Source organism: Lepidochelys kempii, chromosome 1 (genome assembly GCF_965140285.1).
Source record: "Lepidochelys kempii isolate rLepKem1 chromosome 1, rLepKem1.hap1, whole genome shotgun sequence".
NCBI lineage: Eukaryota > Metazoa > Chordata > Testudines > Cheloniidae > Lepidochelys > Lepidochelys kempii.
In genome coordinates, this window is record NC_136380.1 from 7,465,210 (window position 1) to 7,492,961 (window position 27,752).

The 27,752-nt window shown below is 45.7% G+C and overlaps 2 protein-coding genes across 2 annotated transcripts; one reads left to right on the plus strand and one right to left on the minus strand.

Annotated features, from left to right (window-relative positions):
* The first annotated feature begins 11,433 nt into the window (after positions 1 to 11,433).
* Positions 11,434 to 12,369, plus strand: LOC140897410 (olfactory receptor 51G2-like). Its single transcript, XM_078849328.1, has one exon. The coding sequence runs from the start codon at positions 11,434 to 11,436 to the stop codon at positions 12,367 to 12,369; it is 936 nt and encodes a 311-aa protein (XP_078705454.1).
* A 6,330-nt stretch (positions 12,370 to 18,699) lies between these two features.
* Positions 18,700 to 19,635, minus strand: LOC140897462 (olfactory receptor 51G2-like). The gene has a single exon (XM_073310218.1). The coding sequence runs from the start codon at positions 19,633 to 19,635 to the stop codon at positions 18,700 to 18,702; it is 936 nt and encodes a 311-aa protein (XP_073166319.1).
* Positions 19,636 to 27,752: the final 8,117 nt, after the last annotated feature.

The following is a 27,752-nucleotide window of genomic DNA, read 5'->3' on the forward strand; positions in this document are numbered from 1 at the left end:
TTTCCTCCAGGTCAGATTGGAAGAGGCCCTGGAGGTTTTTCACCTTCCTCTACAGCATGGGGCACAGGTCACTTGCTGGAGGATTCTCTGCTCCTTGATGTCTTTAAACCACGATTTGAGGACTTCGATAGCTCAGACATAGGTGAGAGGTTTTTTGCAGGAGTGGTGAGTGAAATTCTGTGGCCTACATTGTGCAGGAGGTCACACGAGATGATCATAATTGTCCCTTTTGACCTAAATATCTATGAATCTAAGCCATTTTTTTCAAAAATACTCAGTACTGTAATAAATGTTAAATTTTCTGAATAGAGAGGGATAACGAGTGGTGTTCCCCAAGGGTCAGTCCTACGACCAATCTTATTCAACTTCTTTATAAATGATCTGGAGAAAGGGGTAAACAGTGAGGTGGCAAAGTTTGCAGATGGGACTTACAGTGGGACTTAAAATATAGGGATTGTCATCTCGATTTCTTCAGAATCTGAAAAGATCAGTGTCTCCGCCCTCATTCAGTCCCTTGTCAGCAACCAGAAGGCGAGAAGCTCCTCTGTCCCTGGGTCAATAGCTGACTGGTTCTCCTCAGGTTCTCTTCTGTCAGTCTGTAGCCCATATCCAGAGTGGTAACAAGCCTTGGAGTCAGGATAGAAAATATTCATTCCCTGAGCTCTGACTCACTCGTACATAGTAACCCCAGCACCGGTTATTCATCCATGATGAGGGTTTGCAGGAAGTGGATTTGAAAGTCAAATGCATGAGTATTCATGGAAATGGAACTTCATTTCCCATGTGAAAGTAGTTCATTGCTCTCTTTCTCGCTTGCACTTTGACTGTCTCTGTCCTGTATTCATAAACTATGTGGCATCTGGGAACAGCATTGTGACAGACATGGAGCTGAGCTGCCATAATGAATGTGTATGTTAAACCCAGTTCTTGGGATGTTTGCTGCAGAGCTATACTGTGTAAACATTTGGGATGTTTATATTATGGCTCTATTGGGTGAAACCAATATGGATCTTCCTAGTTTCATAGCAGGCTGCTGGAAAACAAGCAAGAAGGGAAGCAATAGCTCAGGAAAAGCCATCACTCAGTCCCCACCCCAGGGAGGTCAAGAGAAGCTAGAAGCTGGGAAGAGCCCGTTTCTGAGTTCCAGCCGCATTCCACAGCTTGTTTTGCCAGTTCTGTCAGTCTGTCCAGAGGTGGGGCAGCTGTTGTGAGAATCTCTTCAGACTGACAGGCACAGACACTGCTGGGAAGTCTGAAGGTCCTCAGCCTGTCTGGGTCCCCGTCAGAGCAGAAGGACTTGGGGTCAGAGATCTGTACAGATTGCTGTTTTAAAACCCTCTGATTCACCCATGTTCCACTTTCTTCCTGCTGTTCGGATTCAACAGTATTTTGGTTCTTGAAGGCTGGCTGGTCACTCGTCTCACCACTGGACACAGACTCCCAGAAGGGAGAACCACAGACACTCGGACCCGCTCGCCAAGCACAGTCGACCCACAGTGTGTTGTAGCCCAGAGCCTAGTCTGAGGGTGGGAGAATCGTGGAATTCCACCCCATGAGAGGGAAGACTACAAGGCCTGACATCTGGCACTCAAAGACCAGAGCGGGGACAGAGATACTGGTAGCCCTGTAACTCTGAGGGATAGCTACAGTATAGAAATGCTGGAGCCCCCAGCCAGTCAGAAAATGGAAATATGCCCTAACATTTTGTGGGTGAGGAATGAAATTTGGGCATAGGAGGAAGGATTTCCAGCAATTTGCCCAAAAAAGAGGTGACCCACCTCGACAGAGTACTCCATTTTCTATTCTTACTTATTCAATTTCTACTCTATCTCTCTCTATCTATTCTATCGATCTGCAATGACTGCTACTATTATTAGGCTATACTTGTTCTTCTTAAACTTTAAGTTTCAAAGGAAATAGGCGAAGCTTGGTTTCCCTAAGTTTTTATTCTTTGTTAATTAGGTTTTGATTTTAAGTTTAAGTTAGTCAAGTAAACCCTAAGTTCGCTTCAATAGCTCATAGAATATGTGTCTTCTACTCACTGCATCCCTCACTCAAGAATTGAGAAACCTGAACCGCAAAGCTGTTCCTGTGTCTCTTACCACCAGGTTATCAAGGAAGGGTGTGAGTATATTAACCAAAGCTTTGTTGCATATAATACCATATTATCAAATGTATCTTTTGAATAGCAGTAATGCAATTGTAACTTTGAAACTCTGAGTATTGACTTACTATTATTGATTTTAAGAAAAAGTCTTTAAGGCTATATCTGTCTCAGCGTGAGCTTCCTGTCATACCCCAAGAATCCTTTGTAAATTCTGTGGAGCCTGATTTAGAACAAGAACTTTTATCTTCTGATCAAACAGATTGGCAAGCCTAAAATCCATACTATTAATATTTGTAATTAATTAGTATTAATATTATTAATCAAATTAAATTAAATTACATTAAATTAAAATTGAGCAGATGTGGGGGAGGGGTTCCCAAGCTATCTAGCGCTGTCTGCCCTTCAGCCCCCTCACTGAGTCACCCCGACAGCCCCGCTGAGTCCTCTGCCGCAGAACATCTGCCAATGGAAACAGTTTCCAGCCTTCCTCTTCACTTCACGTTTTAAAGACATTGAAACCTGCCAATGTACCCAGTTCCTGCTCGGCGTGGAGCTGCTGACACCAGAGGTCTTCACCCAAAAGGACACGGAGTCATCGGAGAGGTGGCACAGGCGGCAGGCAGTCTCAGGGATGCAGGTGTCTTTATGAAGCATGGCAGCACAGTCACCTGGGGGCCACTTGGCCATCAGGGAACCTCAGCTGCTTGGTTTCATGCGCATCAGCTTTAACCCCGTCATGGCCAATGGCAAACTGCAGGAGGCCAAATCACAGGGGATTTGTGGAGATGCTACCCAACTGGACTGCAGTGCCCGCCCTGCTGCAGGCTCTGCTCCTGGACTCCGGGCTTGTCATCACTGTTTATCCCTGAGTGCTGAGTACTCAGCCCTGGTGAGGCCACACCTGGTGTATTGTGCCCTTGTAGCCAAGAAGGCCAAGGACCATTGGGCTTTATTAGTCAGAGCATTGCCAGCAGATCAAGGGAAGTGATTATTCCCCTCTATTCGGCACTGGTGAGACTGCACCTGGAGTACGGCCTCCAGTTTTGGTCCCCCCACTACAGAAGGGAAGTGGACAAATTGAAGAGTGTCCAGAGGAGGGCAATGAAAATTATCAGGGGGCTGGGGCACATGACTTATGAGGAGAGGCTGAGGGAACTGGGGTTATTTAGTCTGGAGAAGAGAAGAGAAGAGAAGAGAAGAGAAGAGAAGAGAAGAGAAGAGAAGAGAAGAGAAGAGAAGAGAAGAGAAGAGTGAGGGGGCATTTGATAGCAGCCTTCAACTACCTGAAGGGGGGTTCCAAACAGGATGGAGCTCGGCTGTTCTCAGTGGTGGCAGCTGACAGAACAAGAAGGAATGGTCTCAAGTTGCAGTTGGGGAGGTCTAGGTTGGATATTAGTAAACACTATTTCACTCGGAGGGAGGTAAAGCACTGGCATGGGTTACCTAGAGAGGTGGTGGAATCTCCATCCTTGGAGGTTTTTAAGGCCTGGCTTGACAAAGCCCTGGCTGGCATGATTTAGTTGGTGTTGGTCCAGCTTTGAGCAGGGGATTGTCTAGACAACCTCCTGAGTCTCTTCCAACCCTAATATTCTATGAGTCTATGATAATTCTCATAGATTGGTGAGGCATGATTTCCCTTTACAAAACACATGTTGACTCTTCCTCCCCAAATTATATTCATCTAAATGTCTAACAATTTTGTTCTTTACTACAGTTTCAACCAGTTTGCCCACTTCTGAAATTAGTCTTACCAGCCTGTAATTGCTTAGATCACCCCTGAAGCCCTTTTTAAAAATTGCCATCAAAATTAGCTACCCTCCAGTCTTTTGGTACAGAGGCTAAGTGATAGGTTCCAAACCATTGTTAATAGTTCTGCAATTTCACATCTGAGTGTGTGGTAGGGTGCCCATTGGTCCCGTTTTGGCTTGTACAGTCCCTTAGTTAAGTCCTGTCACAGCTGACCTGACATTTTTTTCCCAAAGTGGCTTTTGTCCTGTATGCTCTTGCTGACTTCGAAAGTGCTAACAGGAGAAACGTCTGTTCCTGTCAAAACGGTGGGGAGCAGAGGAATGTTCGTTGGAGACGAATGGAGACGCCAGCTCCCCGCATGGGGTAGGCAGAGTTGGAGGCAGGGAGGCAGGGTTCCAGCCACAGGAGACAGCCTTGCACAGGAAGGGACGGGGGTGGCCTCTGGCGAGCAGCTGGGTGTCTGCTGTTTTCACCTTAGGAAATATGGTCACCCTAAAGGACTGCCCAATGTGGGAGTGCTGCCACCCTGGGGTGTATCCTATAGCACAAAGGAGAGAGGCTGAAGCTGGGCTGGAAAACAGACACCGTAAATAACTGAGATTCAAACTGAAATGTTCCCCTTTCATCCATTTATTCAGGAGGAGTTTTCATAGGAAACGGATCATTTTTCTATGAAAAAGCTCAGCTGCCATGATGCTGCCCAGCTGCAGCTTCCTGGAACCCCAAGAGAAATTGGAGGCTTTTCACCTGCCTGGTCCTTATAACGTCAATGAAGGTTGCACTGACAGAGTCTCGGGCTGCACTCTGGGTATGGAAATGTCAGAACCTCCTGACCAGTCTATGGCTGGGGTATTGTGCCCCTCAGCTATTCTCCCCAGCCCTCCCATCTCTGTGCAGCCCCCTCCACCCTGTACAACCCCTTCAGCGGATCCTGCGGGCAGTGGCTGCTCTGACACGCCCTGGTAGCACAGGAAGAAGGGAAGGAAAGCCCTCCACAGACCAATCCGATGGAAATTTCCTTGTACGGAGCCTTGTTTGGAATTTCCCTTCCATGGCCTGCACCCTGGGTTTGTAATGCAGGAAAGGGGACTGACGGGGAGAAATCAGGTCCCATATTATTATTCTATTTTAGTTTATTTCAGCACCATCACACCTCTGGCAGCATCATCAGTACCACTTGGCCACCCCGAGGTAGGCATGTGACTAATCGGAACCATATGAAGAGTGATGACCAGGAGTGCATTAACCATGAAACAAACCGTGTGGTGACATGGATCCCGCAACAACAGGAGGGGATCACAAAATGCAGGAGAAATCTCATCTGACAACCTGTCCCCGAGTCCTGGCTGGACGCACAGCAGGCCTCAGACAGGCAGCCTGCTTGCATGCTGTGGTTGGTGGCTCCATGGCAAGCCCAGTAGCAGCCGACTGCTGGCACGTCTCTGTGCACCCCTGGAGTGGAGTGGGAGATCTGACGGTGCCCCCCTTAAGACTTTATGGAAATATGCTTATAAATATATATGACATAACTTGAATATATTCTATGCTATGTATGCCATGTAATATATCTATGTTAAGGTAATAATCTACTGAATCTATTAATCCTATTTGTATGCATGTCTCATTTCTGTATTCGAAGTTATCAATATTGGCCTTGTACTGGCTTGATTTCTAAATAACCTTAGTAGAGCATTTGGTCAGTCCCTGGAGAAAGGAATTCGCAAAGTTAAGTGCCCAATCAAGAAGCATTTAAGGAACAATGCATCTTGGAAGGCTCCAGTCCAAATAAGAAGTCTTCCTGGAGATATTCAAGATGCCATGTGGGCCATGGCTACTGCCTGTAAAAACTGAGAGTCACGCATGGACCTGTGACTGGCCCAGGTGACTCCAGAACTCCATCTTGGAGCTGGACTGTGCATATGCTAGAGGAGGGGGTCTCCACCCACAAGAGAAAGTCTAGTTAAGCCCATGGGAGTCTCCTCCATTTTGTATTCAGCTGGCTAAGGACATAGCGTCTCCACCCCAAAGGATACTTGAATGAAACTGGAATAAAGGACAGTAACTACAGGGGCTGTGAGAGCTTCCTGGACCCAGACGAGAAGGAGGCTGGTCTGTAAAAGAGAGCTTTTGGGAACTGCTGAGGTTTTTGTCTGTATTCTGTTTGATTCGACACAGACTTGCCTATTTTATTTTATTTTGCTTGGTAATTCACTTTTTTCTGTCTGTTACTACTTGGAACCACTTAAATCCTACTTTCTGTATTTAATAAGATCACTTTTTACTTACTAATTAACCCAGAGTATGTATTAATACCTGGGGGCGGGGGCAAACAGCTGTACATATCTGTTCATCAGTGTTTAAGAGGGCAAACAATCTATGAATTTACCCTGTATAAGCTTTATACAGGGTAAAGCGGATTTTTTTAGGGTTTGGTCCCCATTGGAACTTGGGCATCTGAGTGTTAAAGGCAGGAACACGTCTTAAATTGCTTTCAGATAAGCCTACAGCTGTTAGGGGATGTAATTCAGGCCTGGGTCTGAGTTTGCAGCTGGCTAGGAGGTTTGGCTCAAACTATGCAGGGCACTGAAGTCCTCAGCTGCCAGGGCAGGAAAGCAGGAGCAGAAGTCGACTTGGCACATCAGGTGGCACCTCTCAGGGGGTTTCTGTGATCCAACCCGTCACAGGAGGCATTTCTATGTGTTCCCCTGCCCCGCAGACCCACTCCCCCGCTCCCCTCCAGGGGCACACAGAGATTTCCAGCAGCCGCACAGCAGGCCGGGGTGTAACGATGTTGTCTCTGCCAGGACTCAACTGAGAGTGTCAATTCGGGACAAATTGCTTCGAGCAGAGCAGTCACAGCCCAAATCTGGAGGTCCTTTACATATAAGGCACGCCGAACCAGCAAACAGAGAGGACTTTGGTTTTACCCCACTGGCTAACCTGAAGTCACACAAGCAATTCCCTTAGACACTCCAGTTTCCCAGTATCACCACCAGTGCCACTTATTATGGGAGTGAATGGTTATGAAAAATAATGCTCCCGTAAAAGAAAAAAAGGTTCCCCCGATCCCAAAGGAACAAGCCTCAGACCCAGGTCAATATACAAGTCAGATCTTACCCACAAACCACGCTGTTGCCAATTCTTTAGAATCTAAAATCTATAGATTTATTCATAAAAAAAATTCATAGATAAGAGCTAAAATTGATAAAATGGAATCAATTACAGACAGTTCTTGGTTCAGGCTTGCAGCAGTGATGGAATAAACTGCAGGTTCACATCAAGTCTCTGGAGTCCATCCACAGCTGGGATGGGTCTTTCAGTCCATTCTTCAGAGCTTCAGTTTGTAGCACAGTTCCTCCAGAGGCAAGAAGCAGGATTGAAGACAAAATGGAGGAATTTCCAGGGCCTTTTATATTCTCTGCCATGTAGAAGGACACCCCTTTGTTCTTACTGTGGAAATCACAGCAGCAAGATGGAGTTTGGAGTCACATGTCCATGCATGACTCAGTTCTTTGCAGGCCAATGCCATTGTTTACATGATAGTTTGAACGTTCCCAGCAAAACTCAGATGTGCTTCGGAGTCCCTCAAAGTCCATTGTGAGTTAAGTGTTTCTTGATTGGGCACTTAGTCTGCAGAGTCCCTTCTCAAGAAGCAGACCAAATGCTTCACTTATGCGACACATTGAGATACAAGTACATAGCCAATATTCATAACTTCAACTACAAAATGATACACACATACAGATAGCATAATCCTAACCAGCAAATCATAACCTTTTCATAGACCCCTCATATGACAACCTTTGTACAATATTTGCTGCAAATATATAACAGTGGTTGCAACAATGATCTATATGGTCACAGTTTATGTCAATAATATCACACAGGGCGACGGCAGCTCCCTCCCCACTCTGCCTCTTTCCATCCATCCCGCTCCCAGAAGTGGCGGGTATGTCCCTCCAGCCCCTGGGGGTGGGCGGGTGTCACTGTGTGCTGCCCTCACCACGAGCACAGACTTCACAGCTCCTATTGGCCTGGAACATCTGCCATTGGGAGCTACTGGGGTGGCGCCTGCCGCCAACCGCCCCAGCCTAGAAGCTGCTGCCAGGGGGGTGTGAATGCCAGTCACTTTGGGAGCCGCGCCACCCGAGGTAAGTGCCACGCTCCTGACCCCCTCCCGCACCGCGAGGCCCTGGCCCAGCCCAGAACCCACACCCGTCACCCAAACTTCCTCCCAGAGCCCGTTCCCCCACCCCATTCCACACCACAGCCCCGTTCCCCAGCCCAGAGCCCGCACCACTACCGCACCCAAACTTCTTCAGAGCCCACACTCCTCACCCACTCCTGCACCCCCAGCCCCTGCCACAGCCCAGATCCTGCACCCAAACATCCTCCCAGAACCCGACCCCCCACGCCCCCTCCCATACCCCAACCCCCTAACCCAGGCCAGAGCCTGCACACTGCACCCACCCCCCCCCCATACCCCAAACCCCTGCCCCAGGCCAGACCCTGCACTCCGCACTCAAACGTCCTCCCAGAACCTGAGCCCTCGCACACCCCGTCCCATACCTCAACCCCCTGCCCCAGGCCAAAGCCTGACCCCACACCCAAACATCCTCCCGGAGACCAACCCCTACACCTCTTCCCACACCCCAACCCCCTGCCCCAGGTCAGAGCCTGCACCCTGCACCCACACCCCCTCCCACACCCCCACCCCCTGTGCCAATCAAGCTACCTCACTTTATTTTCATTTACTTCTTATTACTTATAACAGAGGAGGAGGAGGAAGAAAAACAGAATGAAAAATGGGAGGGGCAGGTAAGAGAGAATGTTCTTTTCTTGGCTGGGTCCCAAACGGGGGGAGGACCCAAAGATAAAGCGACGCATGGGGGGCCCAACTAACTCTATGTCCCCCACTGGTAACAACAAGCCCGGATTCCAGGAATAGAGCCTGTGGCAGGGCTGGAGCTGCCGTCCAGTTGGGCAGCATCACTGGGCGTCCCCTGTGAATTGGCCTCCGGCAGTTTGCCATTGGTCATGCCAGGGGTTAAAGCTGCTGCGTACAAAGCCAGGCAGCTGACATTCCCTGATGGCCAAGAGGCCCCCGAGGGACTGTGCCGGCAGGCTTCATAAAGACAGTTGCCTCCCTATCTGAACAGAGACTGCCTGCTGCTGATGCAAACGCTCCGATGACTCCTTGTCCTTTAGGGTGAAGACCTCGGGTGTCAGCGGCTCCCTTCTAGCAGGAATTGGGTATGTTGGCAGGTTTCACTGACTTTAAAACATGAAGTGGAGGGGAAAGGCTGGAAGCTGTTTCCATTGGCAGATGTTCTGTGCAGTGGCAGAGGACACAGCGGGGCTGTCGGGTGACTCAGTGAGGGGTTTGGAAGACAGGCAACGCTAGGAAGCTTGGGAACCGTGCTCCACGGTGGGCTATTCAAGCTACACAGAAATCTGACATTCAAAGTGAGCTCAGACTATGACAATTCCCATGCCCTACATCAGGATTTCTCAAGGGGTCCTATTTCTAGAGATGCCGTGTGCTCTGGGCCCAGTCCTGCCTGGGGCTCAGTGAGAGGAGATCCCAACGATTATCAGTGACTAGTTCCCAAATCACCTCAGGTTTATTTGCTCCTGGAATTTTATTCAGCAAATGCATTTTGAAAGGTTTTATTGTCTGGCTCACTTGTGAATGCAGGAATTCAGAGCTGCAGATTCCCCGGGTACAGGCTGCAGACTGACAGAACTGAACCTGAGGAGACCCAGTCAGCTATTAACCAAGGGACAGGGGAGCTACTAGACTTTTATTTGCTGACAAGCGACTGAATGAGGGTTGAGACACTGCAATCTTTTCAGATTCTGAAGAAATCCAGATGACAGATGCCCAATTTTAAGTCCCACTGTATCCTCAGAAATCATAGAATATTAGGGTTGGAAGAGACCTCAGGAGGTCATCTAGTCCCATCCCTGCTCAAAGCAGGACCAATCCCCAACTAAATCATGCCAGCCAGGGCTTTGTCAAGCCTGACCTTTAAAACCTCTAAGGAAGGAGATTCTACCACCTCCCTAGGTAACCCATGCCAGTGCTTTACCACCCTCCTCGTGAAACATTGTGTGTATGAAAGTACAGATGTGTAAATGTTATGCTAAAACTTCTCATTGTAATACAGATATTACAAATCAAACTGACCAGAAGCTGTTTCTAACACTTACATTCAGGGTCATGTACACAATCCCTCTGCAAATCTCTCTTTCAGTAGTAGAGAGCTGAGGTGCAGGAAAGAGGAGTGTTATAGGGGTTGTATGAAATTTACAAATATCACCTCTTACCTGAGCATGGAAGAAGTAACTTGGACACTTGATTGGATATTAGGGGAATCCTAGTGTTTGCACACGTCACCCATGTCTGACGCCAACCCCTCCCCCATCCAGCAGAAGTAACTGTCCATGTTAGCTTATAACTTGCCAGATAACTACAATCCCTTGCATGGGGAGAGGATGCAGGTCCTATGAGGATGAAGAGAAGGCTGTAGGAAGATCCACATCTCTGGATTCAGGCAACACTATTCAGGCAAAGCACTTCAGCTTCTCTTGGAGGGATTCTTGGGGCTCAGATTGTATTACCGGAAGCATTTGGTAAGGGAAAGTTGATAGTTCCCAGTTCTGATCAAATTTACACATTTAAATCAAGAGTGATACATTTGAAGTCACTATTATTGAAGTAAGATCCTGGCCCTAAGAATTTATCCCATGTACCTTAAGAGACAGTGGCATAATTTGGACTCTCAGGAGGTGAAAATATATACAATATATATATATATATATATATATATATATATATATATATATATATATATATATATATATATATATATATATATATATATAATAAGGCAATGAAACACGTTTATGAATAGCTTCTATGCAGGGCAGATAAATACAATGACCATTTTCACCATGGACTTACCATGTGTTTCCATACATGTCATGATACAATGGGCCATACTGATTTAAGTTAAGAGCCAGAAGGGGTGTCTGTGCGAAGGTCACAACTGTAAAATAACAGCGTTCAATTAGGCTGCAGAACTCATAGCCACAAGCTATCAATGAGGCAAAGAGTTTAGACCCTTTCAAAGAGTGACTGGGTGTGTATATGGGTAACAAGAAAATACAATTCCAGTATTGAGAATTGTTTTAAAAAGTTTTGGAAGTGCCCACAAACTTCTTGATTTATATCACAAAATATGTCTTACTAGTGGGTGTCGAGGGAACCTTCTCCTGGGAGCAGGTCATCTCATAGCTGCCTATTATAGGGCTTCTTCCACCTTCCACTGAAGCATCGAGAACTGGTCACTGGATACTGAGCTAGATGGACTGCAGGTCCAGTCTGGCAGTGCCTATCTTCTTATCTGTGGTGTAAATCCAAGACTATGTTTTTGCTGATCTTCCTTGAGATACTGGGAGTCTCTAGGATTCCACAGAGAGCAGAATGATGTCTCATTAAATATCACCTTGTCACTGTTGTTTTTCCTTTCAGGAAGGAAAGTCCAAAACTCCTGGGACCTGTCCTGTACATTATGTCAGCTGTCAATGACACCAAACTCAACTCTGCAATGTTCCTTCTCACTGGGATACCTGGGCAGGAAGAGGCCCATCTCTGGATCTCTATCGCCTTCTGCTTCATTTATGTTTTTTCAATATTGGGAAATTCAACCATTCTCTTCATTATAAAAACAGATCCAAGCCTCCATGAGCCCATGTACATTTTCCTTTCCATATTAGCCTTCACGGACCTTGGCTTATCGATATCCACCACACCGACAATACTGGGTGTGTACTTGTTTAACTCTAGGGAGGTTAGCCTCGATGCCTGTTTTGCCCAGCTGTTCTTCATCCACTCATTTGCAATCATTGAATCCTCCATACTCTTGTTGATGGCATTTGACCGCTTTGTAGCAATCTCTAACCCACTGAGATATGCTTCCATCTTAACCCTGCCGAGAATATTCAAGATGGGACTGGTATGTGTGCTAAGAGGGGTGGCCGTATCATCCCCATTCCCCTTTCTCCTGAAACGGTTCCAATACTGTCGAGTCAATGTCCTCTCCCATTCCTACTGCCTGCACCAGGATGTCATGACGCTGGCTTGTTCGGATATCACAGTCAACTACATCTATGGCTTGTTTCTTATGGTCTCCATCATGGGGTTGGATTCACTGCTCATCTTCCTCTCTTATGTGATGATCCTCAAAACGGTGCTGAGTGTTGCATCCCACTCGGAGTGCCTCAGGGCCCTGAACACCTGCGTCTCGCACCTCTGTGCCATCCTACTCTTCTACACACCAGAGATCGGCTTGTCTTTGATACACAGATTGGGGAAGGGCTCTTCTCCCTTACTACAGATTGTCTTGGGCTACATCTACCTCGTCGTCCCTCCCCTGATGAACCCGATCGTGTACAGTGTGAATAGCAAACACCTTCGTGGGAGGATAATCAGAGTGTTTGTCAAGTGAAAGGTCAATGCTGGCTCCAGTGCTGCTGACCTGGGAGATGAAAAACATGGGCCACCTATTCCTTGCTGGACCCTTACATCTGACACAACATGAGCTACTGATCTCCAGGCTGTAGAGAGAGGTTCAGACAGTGTTTAAGGTCTGGAGCAATGGTAGAGGGGCTGGTGAGGGAGGACAGCTCACTGGGGGATGGAGACCAAGGCAGTCAGCAGCATTTACAAAGGGCTTGTCTACACTATCAAGTTTTGTCAATGAAACTTATGTTGACACGAAAAAAGCAAAGTCGCCAAAGCGAGTCTACATTTGCTCCCTCTCTCAACAGATTGTGTCCACATTTGGGGCACCATTGTCGACAGCGTGAGCGATGCACTGTGAGTATGTATCCCAGAGTGCTTGGTGGCACCATTCTGATGTTTCCCCTATAATTATTTCTGGAAATATGCTCATGAATGTAAATATACATAACTGGATTATGTTTGATTCTATGTATGCCATGTAAGACAGCCCTGTAAAGGTTATGATCTACTGAACATATTCATCCTATTTGTATGCATGTGTCATTATTGTGTTTGAAGTTATGAATAGTGGCTGTGTACTTGTTTGATTTTAAGTAGCATTAGTAAGGCATTTGGTTAGCTTCTTAAGAAAGGAATTTGCAAGTTAAGTGCCCAATCAAGAAACACTTAATTGAGAATGGAACCTTGGAAAACTCCAATCAACATAAGAAGTCTACTTGTGATGTTCAAGGTAGCATGTGAACAATGGCTGCCACCTGTAAAGATCTGAGTCATGCATGGACATGTGAATGGCCCAGGTGACTCCAACACTGCAGCTTGCAGCTGGATTCTGCATAGGAGAGAGACGGGGTTTCCACGCACAAGAGAAAATCTATTTAAGGCTGTGGGAGACCCCTCCATTTTGTCTTCAGCTGGCTCAAGAGGTAGCCTTTCCACTCCCAAAGGATACCTGAAAGAAACTGCAACAAAGGACAGGAACCACAGGCGTGTGAGTGATTGCTGGACCCAGACTAGAAGGAGGCTAGTCTGTCAAAGAAACTTACTGGAACATCTCTGAGGGTGAGATTTCATCTGTAATCATTTGCTTACTGTACTAGGTTTAGACTTGCATGCTTTGTTTTATTTTGCTTGGTAATTCTCTTTGTTCTCTCTGTTATTACTTGGAACCACTTAAATCCTACTTTCTGTATTTCTTAAAATCACTGTTAATTTACTAATTAACCCAGATTATGTATTAATACCTGCTGGGGGCGGGTATTTGAAATACAGATTTATAGTCCATGTTGATAACTTCAGGTAGAAAAATGAAACATGCACACAAATAGGATAATAATATTCAGCAAATCCTAACATTTCCAGTGACACATCACAAGACCTATCTTATACCAGATGCATCATAATTATGTCATAATCATGTCATAATCATACCACTATCATCAATATGGGGTGTAGCATCACAATCTCCTTTACTGACACCTCGATGTGGGACTCAATTTGTCTCCTAAAAAGAGGGACTCAGGTGTGGGAATCTCCCTCACATCCTCTGCAGTGAACACCAATGCAAAGAATTCATTTAGCCTCTCCGTAATGGCCTCATCTTCCTTCAGTGCTCTTTTAGCACCTCAGTCATGCAGTGCCCCCGGTCATGGTTCCTTCCCCACTCTGAACTCTAGGGTACAGATGTGGGGACCTGCAGGAAAGCCTCCTAAGCTTACTTTTACCAGCTTAGGTTAAAACTTCCCCAAGGTAGAAACTATTTTACACTTGGACTTCCACTGGCGCCACCAAACTTTATCTGGGTTCCTGAAAAAACCTAGTTTGGAAACGTCTTTGCCCCCAAAATCCTCCCACCCCTTGCACCCCACTTCCTGGGGAAGGTTTGGTAAAAATCCTCACCAATTTGCATAGGTGACAATAGATCCAAACCCTTGGATCTGAGAACAATGAAAAAGGCATTCAGTTTCCTTACAAGAAGACTTTTAATAGAAGTAAAAAGAAAAGAATTACCTCTGTAAAATCAGGATGGTAAATACCTTACAGGGTATTTAGATTCAAAACATAGAGAATCCCTCTAGGCAAAACCTTAAATTACAAAAAAGACACACAGACAGGAATATTCATTCTATTCAGCACAGCTATTTTCTCAGCCATTTCAAGAAATCATAATCTAACACATACCTAGCTAGATTACGTAATAAATTTGAAGACTCCATTCCTGTTCTATCCCCAGCCAAAGCACGATACAGACAGACACAGACCCTTTGTTTTTCTCCCTCCTCCCAGCTTTTGAAAGTATCTTGTCTCCTCATTGGTCATTTTGGTCAGGTGCCAGCGAGGTTACCTTTAGCTTCTTAACCCTTTACAGGTGAGAGGATTTTTCCTGTGGCCAGGAGGGATTTTAAAGGGGTTTACCCTTCCCTTTATATTTATGACAGCCCCACTCATTGTTTGACAGGCTTCCTGCTTCTGAGGTACTTTAAAAAATTGTTCCTAATTTTTATGACTTTTCCTAGTTTCCCTTCACATCTTTTGAACTACTTGCGCAGTATTGCCAAGCCCAATTCAAAAACTATGAGCCACAACCCAGAAAATCATCACATGGTTCAAAATAATGAGATTTAAAAATATACTTAGGAGAGCCCCGTTACACCACAGACCTCCGGAGATTACAGTGACTCGCTCGCAGAGCCACTTGGTACCTGAGGCACAACTCACTCTCTCCCCTTCTTCAGCCAAGAGACATGCAATCACTTGTTCAGCAAGGCTATGTACATTCTGAATAGAAAGAGGCGTGACCCAAATCCAGCTACAACTCTCTGTTGGACCCAAACAACTTCCTCCCCCTGATCCAGCTACCCTCAAACTGGGTGATAATGGAAATTTGGATGCAGAGTGTGAGGTCTATCACCAGCACTAGAGCGGCTCTCACTGATCATGGAGCAGGTGAGGGTCAGGAACAAAGTGAGGGGCAGCCCCGCAGGGCTCTGTTTGCCGAGGCAACACTCTCCACATCCTTCACTCTGAAACCACGTCCTGATTCTCCCTCTTACTGCCGAGCTGCAGGAGGGGCCCAGAACTCCCTCATCAAAAGGTGCTGTCTAATGACAGGCTTGTCTTATGCTGAACCAGCCGAATTCTTCCAGTTTCCTCCGAAAGAAAGGCCCTCCTTTGCCCTGACCATCCTAGGAGCCCTTCTTTGCACCTGTTCCAGTCTGAATTCTTCTTTCTGTAATACGCGTGACCAGAATTTTACATAGTTTGCCAGAGGAAGTGACCAGTGTCTGTTATAAGGATCTTACTACTTCCCTATCTCGCCTCACACATTCTAGGATCTCATTTGCTTTGTTCACTCCTGCAGCACACTGGTGGCCCACAGTCATCCTGGGACTGACTAATACAGCCTCCTCGGTCACTTCCAACTTACCTTTGGCTGTATAAACTGGCACGTAGTGAGTCGAACTCGGGAAGATTCAGAACTGACTTGATAATAGTCTACCAGCCCTTTTACAGGAATGAAATACCAGGTACTAAAGGGCTCTTTAACCTTGCCGGAAAAAGTATAACAAGGACCAGTGGCTGGAAACTGAAGCCTGAGAAATTAAATTTGGAAATGAGACACACATATTTTTGACTGTGTTGGTCATTAACCAGGGGAACAAACTCTCAAAGGACGTTGTGGATTCTCCTGATATCTCCAAACCAATATTACATGCCTTCCTAAAAGATACGCTTTAGAGGAACAGAAGTGATACTTTAGTCAGATACAAGTCATTGGGCTCAATATGGGGGTAAACTGGGAGAAAGTGTCCAGGAGATCAGACTCGATAATCTAATGGTCCCTTCTTTCCTTAACTTCTATAAATCTTTCATTTATTGTCTTGAGTGAATTTCTATTTTGGATGCAACTGAAGAAAGTTGCTATTCTGAATGCTTCCAATCACTCAACAAGAATATATGCTGGCCTAGAAGGCTCAAGACTTTCACAGTGAAACCATTATTTATGGACTCTTTATGCTGTAAACCAGATCCTTTCCTATCATGAGAGGAATCTCACAATGTAATAATAACAGGTGTGGAGAAAGTACACAGGGATATGTTATTTACTTCTTCTCATAACACAAGAACTAGGGTCACCAAATGAAACTAATAGGCAGCAGGTTTAAAACAACAAAAGGAAGTATTTCTTCACACAATACACAGCCACCCTATGGAACTCCTTGCCAGAGGATTTAGTGAAGGCCACGATTATAACAGGGATCGAAAAAGAACTAGATAAATTAGTGGAGGAGAGGTCCTTCAATGCCTATTAGCCAGGATGGGCAGGGATGCTTATGTTTCCCAGAGCTGGCAGTGGACGACAGGAGAAGGATCACTTGATGATTCCCTATTCTGTTCATTCCCTCTGGGGCACCTGGCATTGGCCACTATTGGAAGACAGGACACTGGGTTAGATGAAACATTTGTCTGACCCACTATGGCTGTTCTTGAATTCTGATGTTTTTAATTGTCCCACTGTTTGAGCTGGGAACAACATCCCATCGATGATAAAAGCTTATCACCCAGCAGCACTGAATGGACACTTGACACTCTTACTTGTGACCAGAGCTACATAGTCACCCCCAGCCTCCTTGAAATGAGGAGCTTTAGTAGCAAACAGAACTGGCCCAACTTACATTCTTTTGGGAAGACAAGAAGCTCTTGGGACCCAGCCTAGTCTCCCTGTGGCTCTTAGAGCATCGTCCCATCTGTCTTTCCTTTTCGGTTGGAAGCAACCTTTGCTGAAACCTGTATGAGCCTGGGCACAGCAACCATAGTGCTCAGCCGCGTCTGTGTTACAGGGCCTAGGTGTGAAGCTGACCTTTGCCCTCAGACTGCTTTCTCTCAACCAGACAATCAAAGAGAAGGCCCCCATGGCCATTGATCCACAGTTTGGCAGTGAGACCCATTTAGCCTCAATGGCTTACAGTCACTGATTCTGTGACTGTGCTGAACCTCCCTGGGACACTCCAACATTTCCCTCAGAAATCCACTACTTAACTTTCACTGTCACCCCCACATCTGCCACAGACACTAAGGGGCTGGAGTCATGGGGCTTCCCAGAAGCCAGCTCTCACAGGAGGTTGTGGTAAGAGGCCTTTTATAGACAAAGGTCAGAGGTGTTGCTCTGTGGAACCCTGACACAGACCTGATCTTAGGGTCTCAGAGTATCGAACTGCATCGGATGTATATATCCTTCCACCACCGCTGTGAGGCAGGGCAAGGATATTATCCACCTGTGCAGAGATATCCAATGGCTTGTCCACAGTCACACATGGCCTGGGAATCAAACGCAGCTGTCTGGAGTTGCAGAGCCGTGCCCAGACAACAGGACCAGCCTTCCAAACACCTGAGTGGTGACAAGCCTGGTTGCATATTCTGCTGTGCCAGCAGATCTCCTCTCTGCGCTGTATAGAGTGGGCATGGCCATGGGCCTGTTTCAGGGGTTTGATTCACTGGCCTGTTTTCTCCCTGACTCAGCACAGTTTACAGCAGCCTGGGGGCTGGGATGACATCTTCCCGTTGGTAATGACTTCAAAGAGCACAGCCCACTTTGGCCAAGTCCCTGTGGATGGAAAAACCCCAGAATTCCCCCTTGGCGTCTGAGGTGGCCCTGCAGGAACCCTGCCCATCCCTCTACGGTCCTTACAATCACTTACTGTCAGCCTCGGACACTTAAAACAAGAGCCCCCTTTGTGGGGTTGCATTTCTTTAGTCTTCTCCAAAACACAACATCTCTCACCCTCCAGCCCCAGCCTTCTCCTGCACTCAGGATCACCCCCACGGTCCTGATTACTGCAGTCAGCATTGGTTCAGACCCTACTCCCCTTTTTCCCCTGAAGCCCTATCCTCTGACCTATATCTTCTCACTAAGCACAGCCTCTTGCTCCTCCAGTTTCCCCAAGGCTCTGCCTCTGAGCCAAGCCAGAGTCGGGCTACTTTCAGAGTTGGCCTGGGAGCAAAGGTTGCGGTGGGGAGCCCAAGACTCTCCACATTCCCTGACTTGTACATCCTGGGGGATAAAATGTAGAGGGTGTAGGGCACCTCACAGTGGCTCTGGCTCCCTGTGCAACTCTTAGCAAGGCGTGACTCTGGCTAAGGGGGCAGAGTCTCGGGTAAAGGGGAATAGGAGAGGTGTGGTCTTCAGAGAAGAGATGGGGCAGAGAAAAGGGCTTCATGGGCAGAGGATCCAAGATGGAATTCATGGCCATGCCCATCGCTCGTGTTTTTCCTCCCCCATGTCACCAGCACTGGAGCCAGGTGATGAACTGACCCTTCACTTGACAAATGCCCTGATTATCCTCTCACGCAGGTGTTTGCTTTTCACACTGTACACGATTGGGTTCATCAGGGGCGGGACCAGCAGGTAGATGTAGCCCAGGATAATCTGAAGCAAGTGAGTAGAGCTATTTCCAAATCTGTGTATCAAAGACAGGCCAATGTCGGATATGTAGAAGAGCACGACAGCACAGAGATGGGAGACACAGGTGTTCAGGGCCCTGAGGCACTCGCTGTGGGATGCGATACTCAGCACTGTTTTGAGGATCATCACATAAGAGAGGAAGATGAGGAACGAGTCCAACCCAACCGTGATGACTTTCACAAACAAGCCATAGATGCTGTTCACTGAGAAGTCTGAACAAGCCGCCTTCATGATGTCCTGGTGTAGGCAGTAGGAATGGGAGAGGACGTTGTCTCGACAGTATCGGAACTGTTTCAGGAGAATGGGGAGTGGGAGTATTAGGGCCACCGATCTCACCACAGCCAACAGGCCCATCTTGGATATTCTCGGTGGAGTTAAGATGGAGGTATATCTCAGTGGGTTACAAATTGCTATGAAGCGGTCAAAGGCCATCAACAAGAGGACAAAGGACTCAATTTTTGAAAGCGAGTGGATGAAGAACATCTGGGCAAAACAGGCCTCGAGGCTGATTCTCCTAGAGTTAAACAAGTATATGCCCAGTATCGTCGGTATGGTGGTTATGGATAAGGCAAGGTCTGTGACGGCCAACATGGAAAGGAAAATGTACATGGGCTCATGGAGGCTTGGATCTGTTTTTATAATGAACAGAATGACTGAATTTCCTATGATTGAAAGAATATACATGAAGCAGAAGGGGATTGAGATCCAGAGGTGGATGTCTTCCAGCCCACGTATCCCGGTGAGAAGGAACATTACAGAGTTGAATTTAGTGTCATTGACAGCTGACATAATGTATTGGGCAGTTCTGGGGACTTTTGAACTTTTCTTCCTGAAAAGAAATAGAACAGGAGACTAGGTGATAGTTAGCGAGACACCTTTCTGCTCTCAATGCAAGTCGAGAGATTCTCAGGACCTCAAGGGAAAATCAGCAAAAATGTTGTCTTGGATTTATGCCCCCAATAGGAAGGTAGGCACTGCCAGACTGGATCAGACCTACAGTCTGTCTAGCCAAGTCTCCAGTAGGCATTATGAGATGCTGCAAAGGAAGATGGAAAAAGCCCTGCAATAGCGAACTAAGAGATACTCTGATCCCAGGGTAAGTTTCTTCCTGACATCCACTAGTTAGACATATTTTGTCATGTAAATCAGGAAGGTGTAGAATACTTACATCTGTAGTATGCAAGGCCTCGGAGAAAATTTTGAAGGAGAAGATAGTTAAGAACATTGAAGTCAATGGTAAATGGGACAAAATACAACATGGTTTTACAAAAGGTAGATCGTGCCAAACCAACCTGATCTCCTTCTTTGAGAAAGTAACACACTTTTTTAGACAAAGGAAACGCAGTGGATCTAATTTACCTAGATTTCAGTGAGGCGTTTGATACCGTGCCACATAGGGAATTATTAGCTAAATTGGATAAGATGGGGATCAATAGGAAACTTGAAAGGTGGATAAGGAATTGGTTAAAGAGGAGACTACAATGGGTCCTACTGAAAGGTGAACTGTCAGGCTGGAGGGAGGTTACCAGTGGAGTTCCTCAAGGATGGGTTTGGGGACCAATCTTATTTAACCTTTTTATTACTGACCTTGGCACAAAAAGTGGGAGTGTGCTAATAAAGTTTGCGGATGATAGAAAGCTGGGAGGTATTGCCAATTTAGAGAAGGACAGGGATATCCTACAGGAGGATCTGGATGACCTTGTAAACTGGAGTAATAGTAATAGGATGAAATTGAATAGTGAGAAGTGTACGGTCATGCATTTAGGGATTAATAACAAGAATTTTCGTTGTAAGCCGGAGACGCATCAATTAGAAGTAACGGAGGATGAAAAGGACCTTGGAGTATTGGTTGATCATAGGAGGACTATGAGCCGCCAATGTGATATGGCCGTGAAAAAAGCTCATGCGGTCTTGGGATGCATCAGGACAGGTATTTCTAATAGGGAAAAGGAGGTTTTAGTATCGTTATACAAGGCAGTGGTGAGACCTCACCTGGAATACTGTGTGCAGTTCTGGTCTCCCATGTTTAAGAAGGATGAATTCAAACTGGAACAGGTACAGAGAAGGGCTCCTACGATGATCCGAGGAATGGAAAACTTGTCTTATGAAAGGAGACTCAAAGAGCTTGGCTTCTTTCGCCTAACTAAGAGAAGGTTGAAGGGAGATATGATTGCTCTCTATACATATATCAGAGGGATAAATACCGGAGAGGGAGAGGAATTATTTAAGCTCAGTACCAATGTGGACACAAGAACAAATGGATATAAACTGGTCACCAGGCAGTTTAGACAAAAATTAGATGAAGGTTTCTAACCATCAGAGGAGTAAAGTTTAGAATAGCCTTCCAAGGGAAGTAGTGGGGGCAAAAGATCTATCTGGCTTTAAGATTAAACTTGATACATTTATGGAGGAGATGGTATGATGGGATAACGTGGTTTTGGTAATTAAATATTCATGGTAAATAGACCCACTGGCCTGTGATGGGATATTAGATTGGGTGGGATCTGAGATACCCAGGAAAGAATTTCCTGTAGAATCTGGCTGGTGAATCTTGCCCATATCCTCAGGGTTTAGCTGACCGCCATGTTTGGGGTCGGGAAGGAATTTTCCTCCAGGTCAGATTGGAAGAGGCCCTGGAGGTTTTTCACCTTCCTCTGTAGCATGGGGCACGGGTCACTTTCTGGAGGATTCTCTGCTTCTTGAAGTCTTTAAACCACGATTTGATGACTTCAATAGCTCAGATATAGGTGAGAGGTTTTTTCTGTGGCCTGTGTTCTGCAGGAGGTCAGACTAGATCATCATAATGGTCCCTTCTGACTGAAATATCTATGAATCTAAGACATTTTTTTCAAAAATTCTCAGTACTGTTATAAATGTTAAATGTTCATAATGGGGAGGGGTAACGAGTGGTGTTCCCCAAGGGTCAGTCCTATGACCAATCCTATTCAACTTCTTCAGAAATGATCTGGAGAAAGGGGTAAACAGTGAGGTGGCAAAGTTTGCAGATGATACTAAACTGCTCAAGATAGTTAAGACCAAACCAGACTGTGAAGAACTTCAAAAAGATCTCACAAAAATAAGTGATTGGGCAACAAAACGGCAAATGAAATTTAAGGTGGATAAATGCAAAGTAATGCACATTGGAAAAAATATCCCCAAGTCCACGCAGTGTGCAGCGGCAGTCAAAAAAAAAAAAGCCAACGGGATGTTAGGAATCATTAGAAAAGGGATAGAGAATAAGATGAAGAAAATCTTATTGCCCTTATATAAATCCCGGGTGCACCCACATCTTGAATACTGTGCATAGATATGGTCTCCTCATCTCAAAAAAGATATACTGGCATTAGAAAAGGTTCAGAAAAGGGAACTAAAATGATTAGGGGTTTGGAATGGGTCCCATATGAGAAGATATTAAAGGGGCTAGGCCTGTTCAGCTTGGAAAAGAGGAGACTGTGGAGAAAGTGAAAAAGGAAACGTTATTTACTTGCTCCCATAACATAAGAACAAGGAGCCACTAAATGAAATTAATGGTCAGCAGGTTTAAAACAAAGAAAAGGAAGTTCTTCTTCACTCAGTCAACCTGTGGAACTCCTTGCCTGAGGAGCTTGTGAAGGCTGGGACTATAACACGGTTTAAAAGAGAACTGTATCCATTCATGGAGGATAACTCCATTAATGGCGATTAGCCAGGATGGGTAAGGAATGGTGTCCCTAGCCTCTGTTTGTCAGAGGGTGGAGATGGATGGCAGGAGAGAGATCACTTGATCGTTACCAGTTCGGTTCACTCCCTCTGGGGCACCTGGCATTGGCCACTGTTGGTAGACAGGATACTGGGCTGGATGGACCTTTGGTCTGACCTAGTAAGGCCATTCCTATGTTCTTATGTAATTGGATTTCCTGATTACCCATTTAAACATCCCATCCCTCTTTGAAGCCTTAGACGTTCTTGGCCACATTGATATCTTGTGGCTGCGAGTTCCATAGCCTACTTGAGCACTATGTGATTTTACAATTCTGACCTTCATACAGACACTCTTTCTGGCCACACACTTCTGAGTTGGCCCATTGTATCATGATGCCCATAAACACATGGCAAGTGCATGGCGAAGATGGTCATTTTATTTATCTGCCCTGCATTGAAGCTATTTATAAACGTGTTTCATTGCCTCACGGATATACATTTTATTTTCTCCACTCCTGAGACTTCAAATTATTCCACTCTCTCTTTCCAGCACATGGGATAAATTCTTAGTGCCAGGTTCTTAATTCAATAATCGTGACTTCTACTGGGTTGCTCCAGATTTCATGTGTAAATTCAGTCAGAACCGGGCTCTGTTAACTTTCCCTTACCATACGCTCTCAGAGATACACTCTGATCCCCAAGAATCCCCCCACGGGAAGCTGAAGTGCTTTGCCTGGCCAATGTTAACTGAAGCCTGAGCATTCGATCTTCCTCACAGGACCTGCATCCTGTCCCCATGGTCGGGTCTATAGATACTTGGCAAGTTACAAGCTAACACACGCAGTTACTTCAGCTGGGTGGGAGAGGAATTGGCGTCACAAATGGGTGAATATGCAAACACTACATTTGCACTAATACCCATTCACACATCTGTAGTTTAGCACACACCTGTCAACCCATTCCTTCCCCTCTGATCTTCTTTCAGGGATGATTTCTCAGCTTACAGTGGGACTTAAAATGCACGGTTTGTCAACTGGATTTCTTCAGAATCTGAAAAGATCGCAGTGTCTCAGTCCTCATTCAATACCTTGTCAGCAAACAGAAGCCGAGTAGCTCCTCTGTCCCTGGGTTAATAGCTGACTGGTTCTCCTCAGGTTTTCTTCTGTCAGTCTGTAGCCCATATCCAGAGTGGTAACAAGCCTTGGAGTCAGGATAGAAAATATTTATTCCCTGAGCTCTGACTCACTCGTACATCGTAACCCCAGCACCGGTTATTCATCCACGATGAGTGTTTGCAGGAAGTGGATTTGAAAGTCAAATGCATGAGTATTCATGGAAATGGAACTTATTTCCCACATGAAAGTAGTCTATTGCTCTCTCTCTCTCACTTGCACTTTGACTGTCTCTATCCTGTATTCATAAACTATGTGTCATCTGGGAACAGCATTGTGACAGACATGGAGCTGAGCTGCCATAATGAATGTGTATGTTAAACCCAGTGCTTGGGATGGTTTCAGAGTAGCAGCCGTGTTAGTCTGTATTCACAAAAAGAAAAGGAGGACTTGTGGCACCTTAGAGACTAACCAATTTATTTGAGCATAAGCTATCGTGAGCTACAGCTCACTTCATCGGATGCATAAAAGTGGAAAATGCAGTGAGGATGTTTTTATACACACAGATCATGACAAAATGAGTGTTTATCACTTCTAAAGGTTTTCTCTCCCCCCACCCCACTCTCCTGCTGGTAATAGCTTATCTAAAGTGATCACTCTTCTTACAATGTGTGTGATAATCAAGGTGGGCCATTTCCAGCACAAATCCAGGGTTTTACAAGAACGTCTGAGGAAGGCGGGGGGAGTAGGAAAAAACAAGGGGAAATAGATTACCTTGCATAATGACTTAGCCATTCCCAGTCTCTATTCAAGCCTAAGTTAATTGTATCCAATTTGCAAATGAATTCCAATTCAGCAGTCTCTCGCTGGAGTCTGGATTTGAAGTTTTTCTGTTGTAATATCGCAACATTCATGTCTGTAATCGCGTGAGCAGAGAGATTGAAGTGTTCTCCGATTGGTTTATGAATGTTATAATTCTTGACATCTGATTTGTGTCCATTTATTCTTTTACGTAGAGACTGTCCAGTTTGCCCAATGTACATGGCAGAGGGGCATTGCTGGCACATGATGGCATATATCACATTGGTAGATGTGCAGGTGAATGAGCCTCTGATTGTGTGGCTGATGTTATTAGGCCCTATGAAGGTGTCCCCTGAATAGATATGTGGGATAGATTTTCTTTGTTAGGCTTGTCCTGTAGTAGGTGACTTCTGAGTACTCTTCTGGCTCTGTCAATCTGTTTCTTCACTTCAGCAGGTGGGTATTGTAATTGTAAGAATGCTTGATAGAGATCTTGTAGGTGTTTGTCTCTGTCTTAGGGGTTGGAGCAAATGCAGTTGTATCGTAGAGCTTGGCTGTAGACAATGGATCGTGTGGTGTGGTCAGGGTGAAAGCTGGAGGCATGTAGGTGGGAATAGCGGTCAGTAGGTTTCCGGTATAGGGTGGTGTTTATGTGACCATCGCTTATTAGCACTATAGTGTCCAGGAAGTGGATCTGTTGTGTGGACTGGACCAGGCTGAGGTTGATGGTGGGATGGAAATTGTTGAAATCATGGTGGAATTCCTCAAGAGCTTCTTTTCCATGGGTCCAGATGATGAAGATGTCATCAATATAGCGCAAGTAGAGTCGGGGTATTAGGGGACGAGAGCTGAGGAAGCATTGTTCTAAGTCAGCCATAAAAATGTTTGCATACTGTGGGGGTACCCGCATGGCCTAACAAAGAAAATAACAGAACGCCACTCGCCATCACCTCAGCCCCCAACTAAAACCTCTCCAAGGCATAATCAAGGATCTACAAGTTATCCTGAAGGACGACCCATCACTCTCACAAATCTTGGGAGACAGGCCAGTCCTTGCCTACAGACAGCCCGCAAACTGAAGCAAATACTCACCAGCAACTATATACCACACAACAGAACCACTAACCCAGGAACCTATCCTTGCAACAAAGCCCGTTGCCAACTGTGCCCACATATCTATTCGGGGACACTGTTAGGATATAGATATTCAGGCCTGTGTGCAAAGGCCTGTACTTTAAGAATTTAGGTGTATTCTTATCACTTGGCTAGTTATAGAGGTATAAAAGAAAGAATCAAAATCACTGTCTGCCAGTGTAAGGGCCTTCTCTTACTGTGACAGTCTGAGGCCCTGTTCTTAGGCTAAGGCCTTTGGCTAAGCAGCAGAGGCAGCCATAAGCTGGGAAGCGACCGGTCACCTCCTCACATTCCAAACTAGTCACATTGAAATAAGGTGCTATTGGGCTGTTAGGATACAATCCTGTCCTGATAATGCCTATCACCTCCAGAGAAAGGGAAGTGCCTAGAAAATATAAAAGGAAACTTAGTTTGATAGCATCCTGTCTGGCAAGAACTCACTTATCGACAGCTGGGATGTGAAATCCTCACTTCGGTATTGTTTTGTCATTATAGTTCCCACTTTGCTATTGTTTGTCTATATAATCTCTGTCTGGTTCTGTGATTGTGCCTGTTTGCTGTATAATTAATTTTGCTGGGTGTAAACTAATTAAGGTGGTGGGATATAATTGGTTACGTGGTCATGTTACAATACGTTAGGATTCGTTAGTTAAATTTCAGGAAAATGATGGCTTAAGGTATATCTAAGAGGAACTCAAGTTTTACTATATAGTCTGCAGTCAATCAGGAAGTGCGGGCGGGGGTGAGAAGGGGAAATGGGAACAGGGAATGGGGGTAAGGAAATTGGAATCATGTTTTGCTAAAGAGGGGAAATGGGAACAGGGAATGGGAGTAAGGAAGTTGGAATCATGTTTGGCTAAGGGCAGGAATGGGAACAGGGACACAGGTGTACGACTCTGTGGTGTCAGAGATGGGAAGGGGGACACTAAGGAAGGAAACGGGAATCATGCTTGCTGGAAGTTCACCCCAATAAACATCAAATTGTTTGCACATTTGGACTTCGGGTATTGTTGCTCTCTGTTCATGCGAGAAGGACCAGGGAAGTAAGTGGGTGAAGGAATAAGCCCCCTGACAGACACCATCACAAGGCCTAATCACATCAGCCACACAATCAGAGGCTCGTTCACCTGCACATCTACCAATGTGATATATGCCATCATGTGCCAGCAATGCCCCTCTGCCATGTACATTGGGCAAACTGGACAGTCTCTACGTAAAAGAATAAATGGACACAAATCAGATGTCAAGAATTATAACATTCATAAACCAGTCGGAGAACACTTCAATCTCTCTGCTCACGTGATTACAGACATGAACGTTGCGATATTACAACACAAAAACTTCAAATCCAGACTCCAGTGAGAGACTGCTGAATTGGAATTCATTTGCAAATTGGATACAATTAACTTAGGCTTGAATAGAGACTGAGAGTGGCTAAGTCATTATGCAAGGTAATCTATTTCCCCTTGTTTTTTCCTACTCCCCCCCGCCTTCCTCAGACGTTCTTGTAAAACCCTGGATTTGTGCTGGAAATGGCCCACCTTGATTATCATACACATTGTAAGAAGAGTGATCACTTTAGATAAACTATTACCAGCAGGAGAGTGGGGTGGGGGGAGAGAAAACCTTTTGAAGTGATAAACACCAATTTTGTCATGATCTGTGTGTATAAAAACATCCTCACTGCATTTTCCACTTTTATGCATCCGATGAAGTGAGCTGTAGCTCACAAAAGCTTATGCTCAAATAAATTGGTTAGTCTCTAAGCTGCCACAAGTACTCCTTTTCTTTTAGTTCTTGGGATGTTTGCTGTAGAGCAATATTGGGTTAACATTTGGGATGTTAATATTATGGCTCTATTGGGTGAAACCAACATGGATCTTCCTAGTTTCATAGCAGGCTACTGGAAAACAAGCAAGAAGGGAAGCAATAGCTCAAGAAAAGACATTGCTCAGCCACCACCCCAGGGAGGTCAAGAGAGAACACAGAAGCTACAAGCTGGGAAGAGCCCGTTTCTGAGTTCCAGCCGCATTCCACAGCTTGTTTTGCCAGTTCTGTCAGTCTGTCCAGAGGTGGGGCAGCTGTTGTGAGAATCTCTTCAGACTGACAGGCGCAGACACTGCTGGGAAGTCTGAAGTTCCTCGGCCTGCCTGGGTCCCCGTCAGAGCAAAAGGGCTT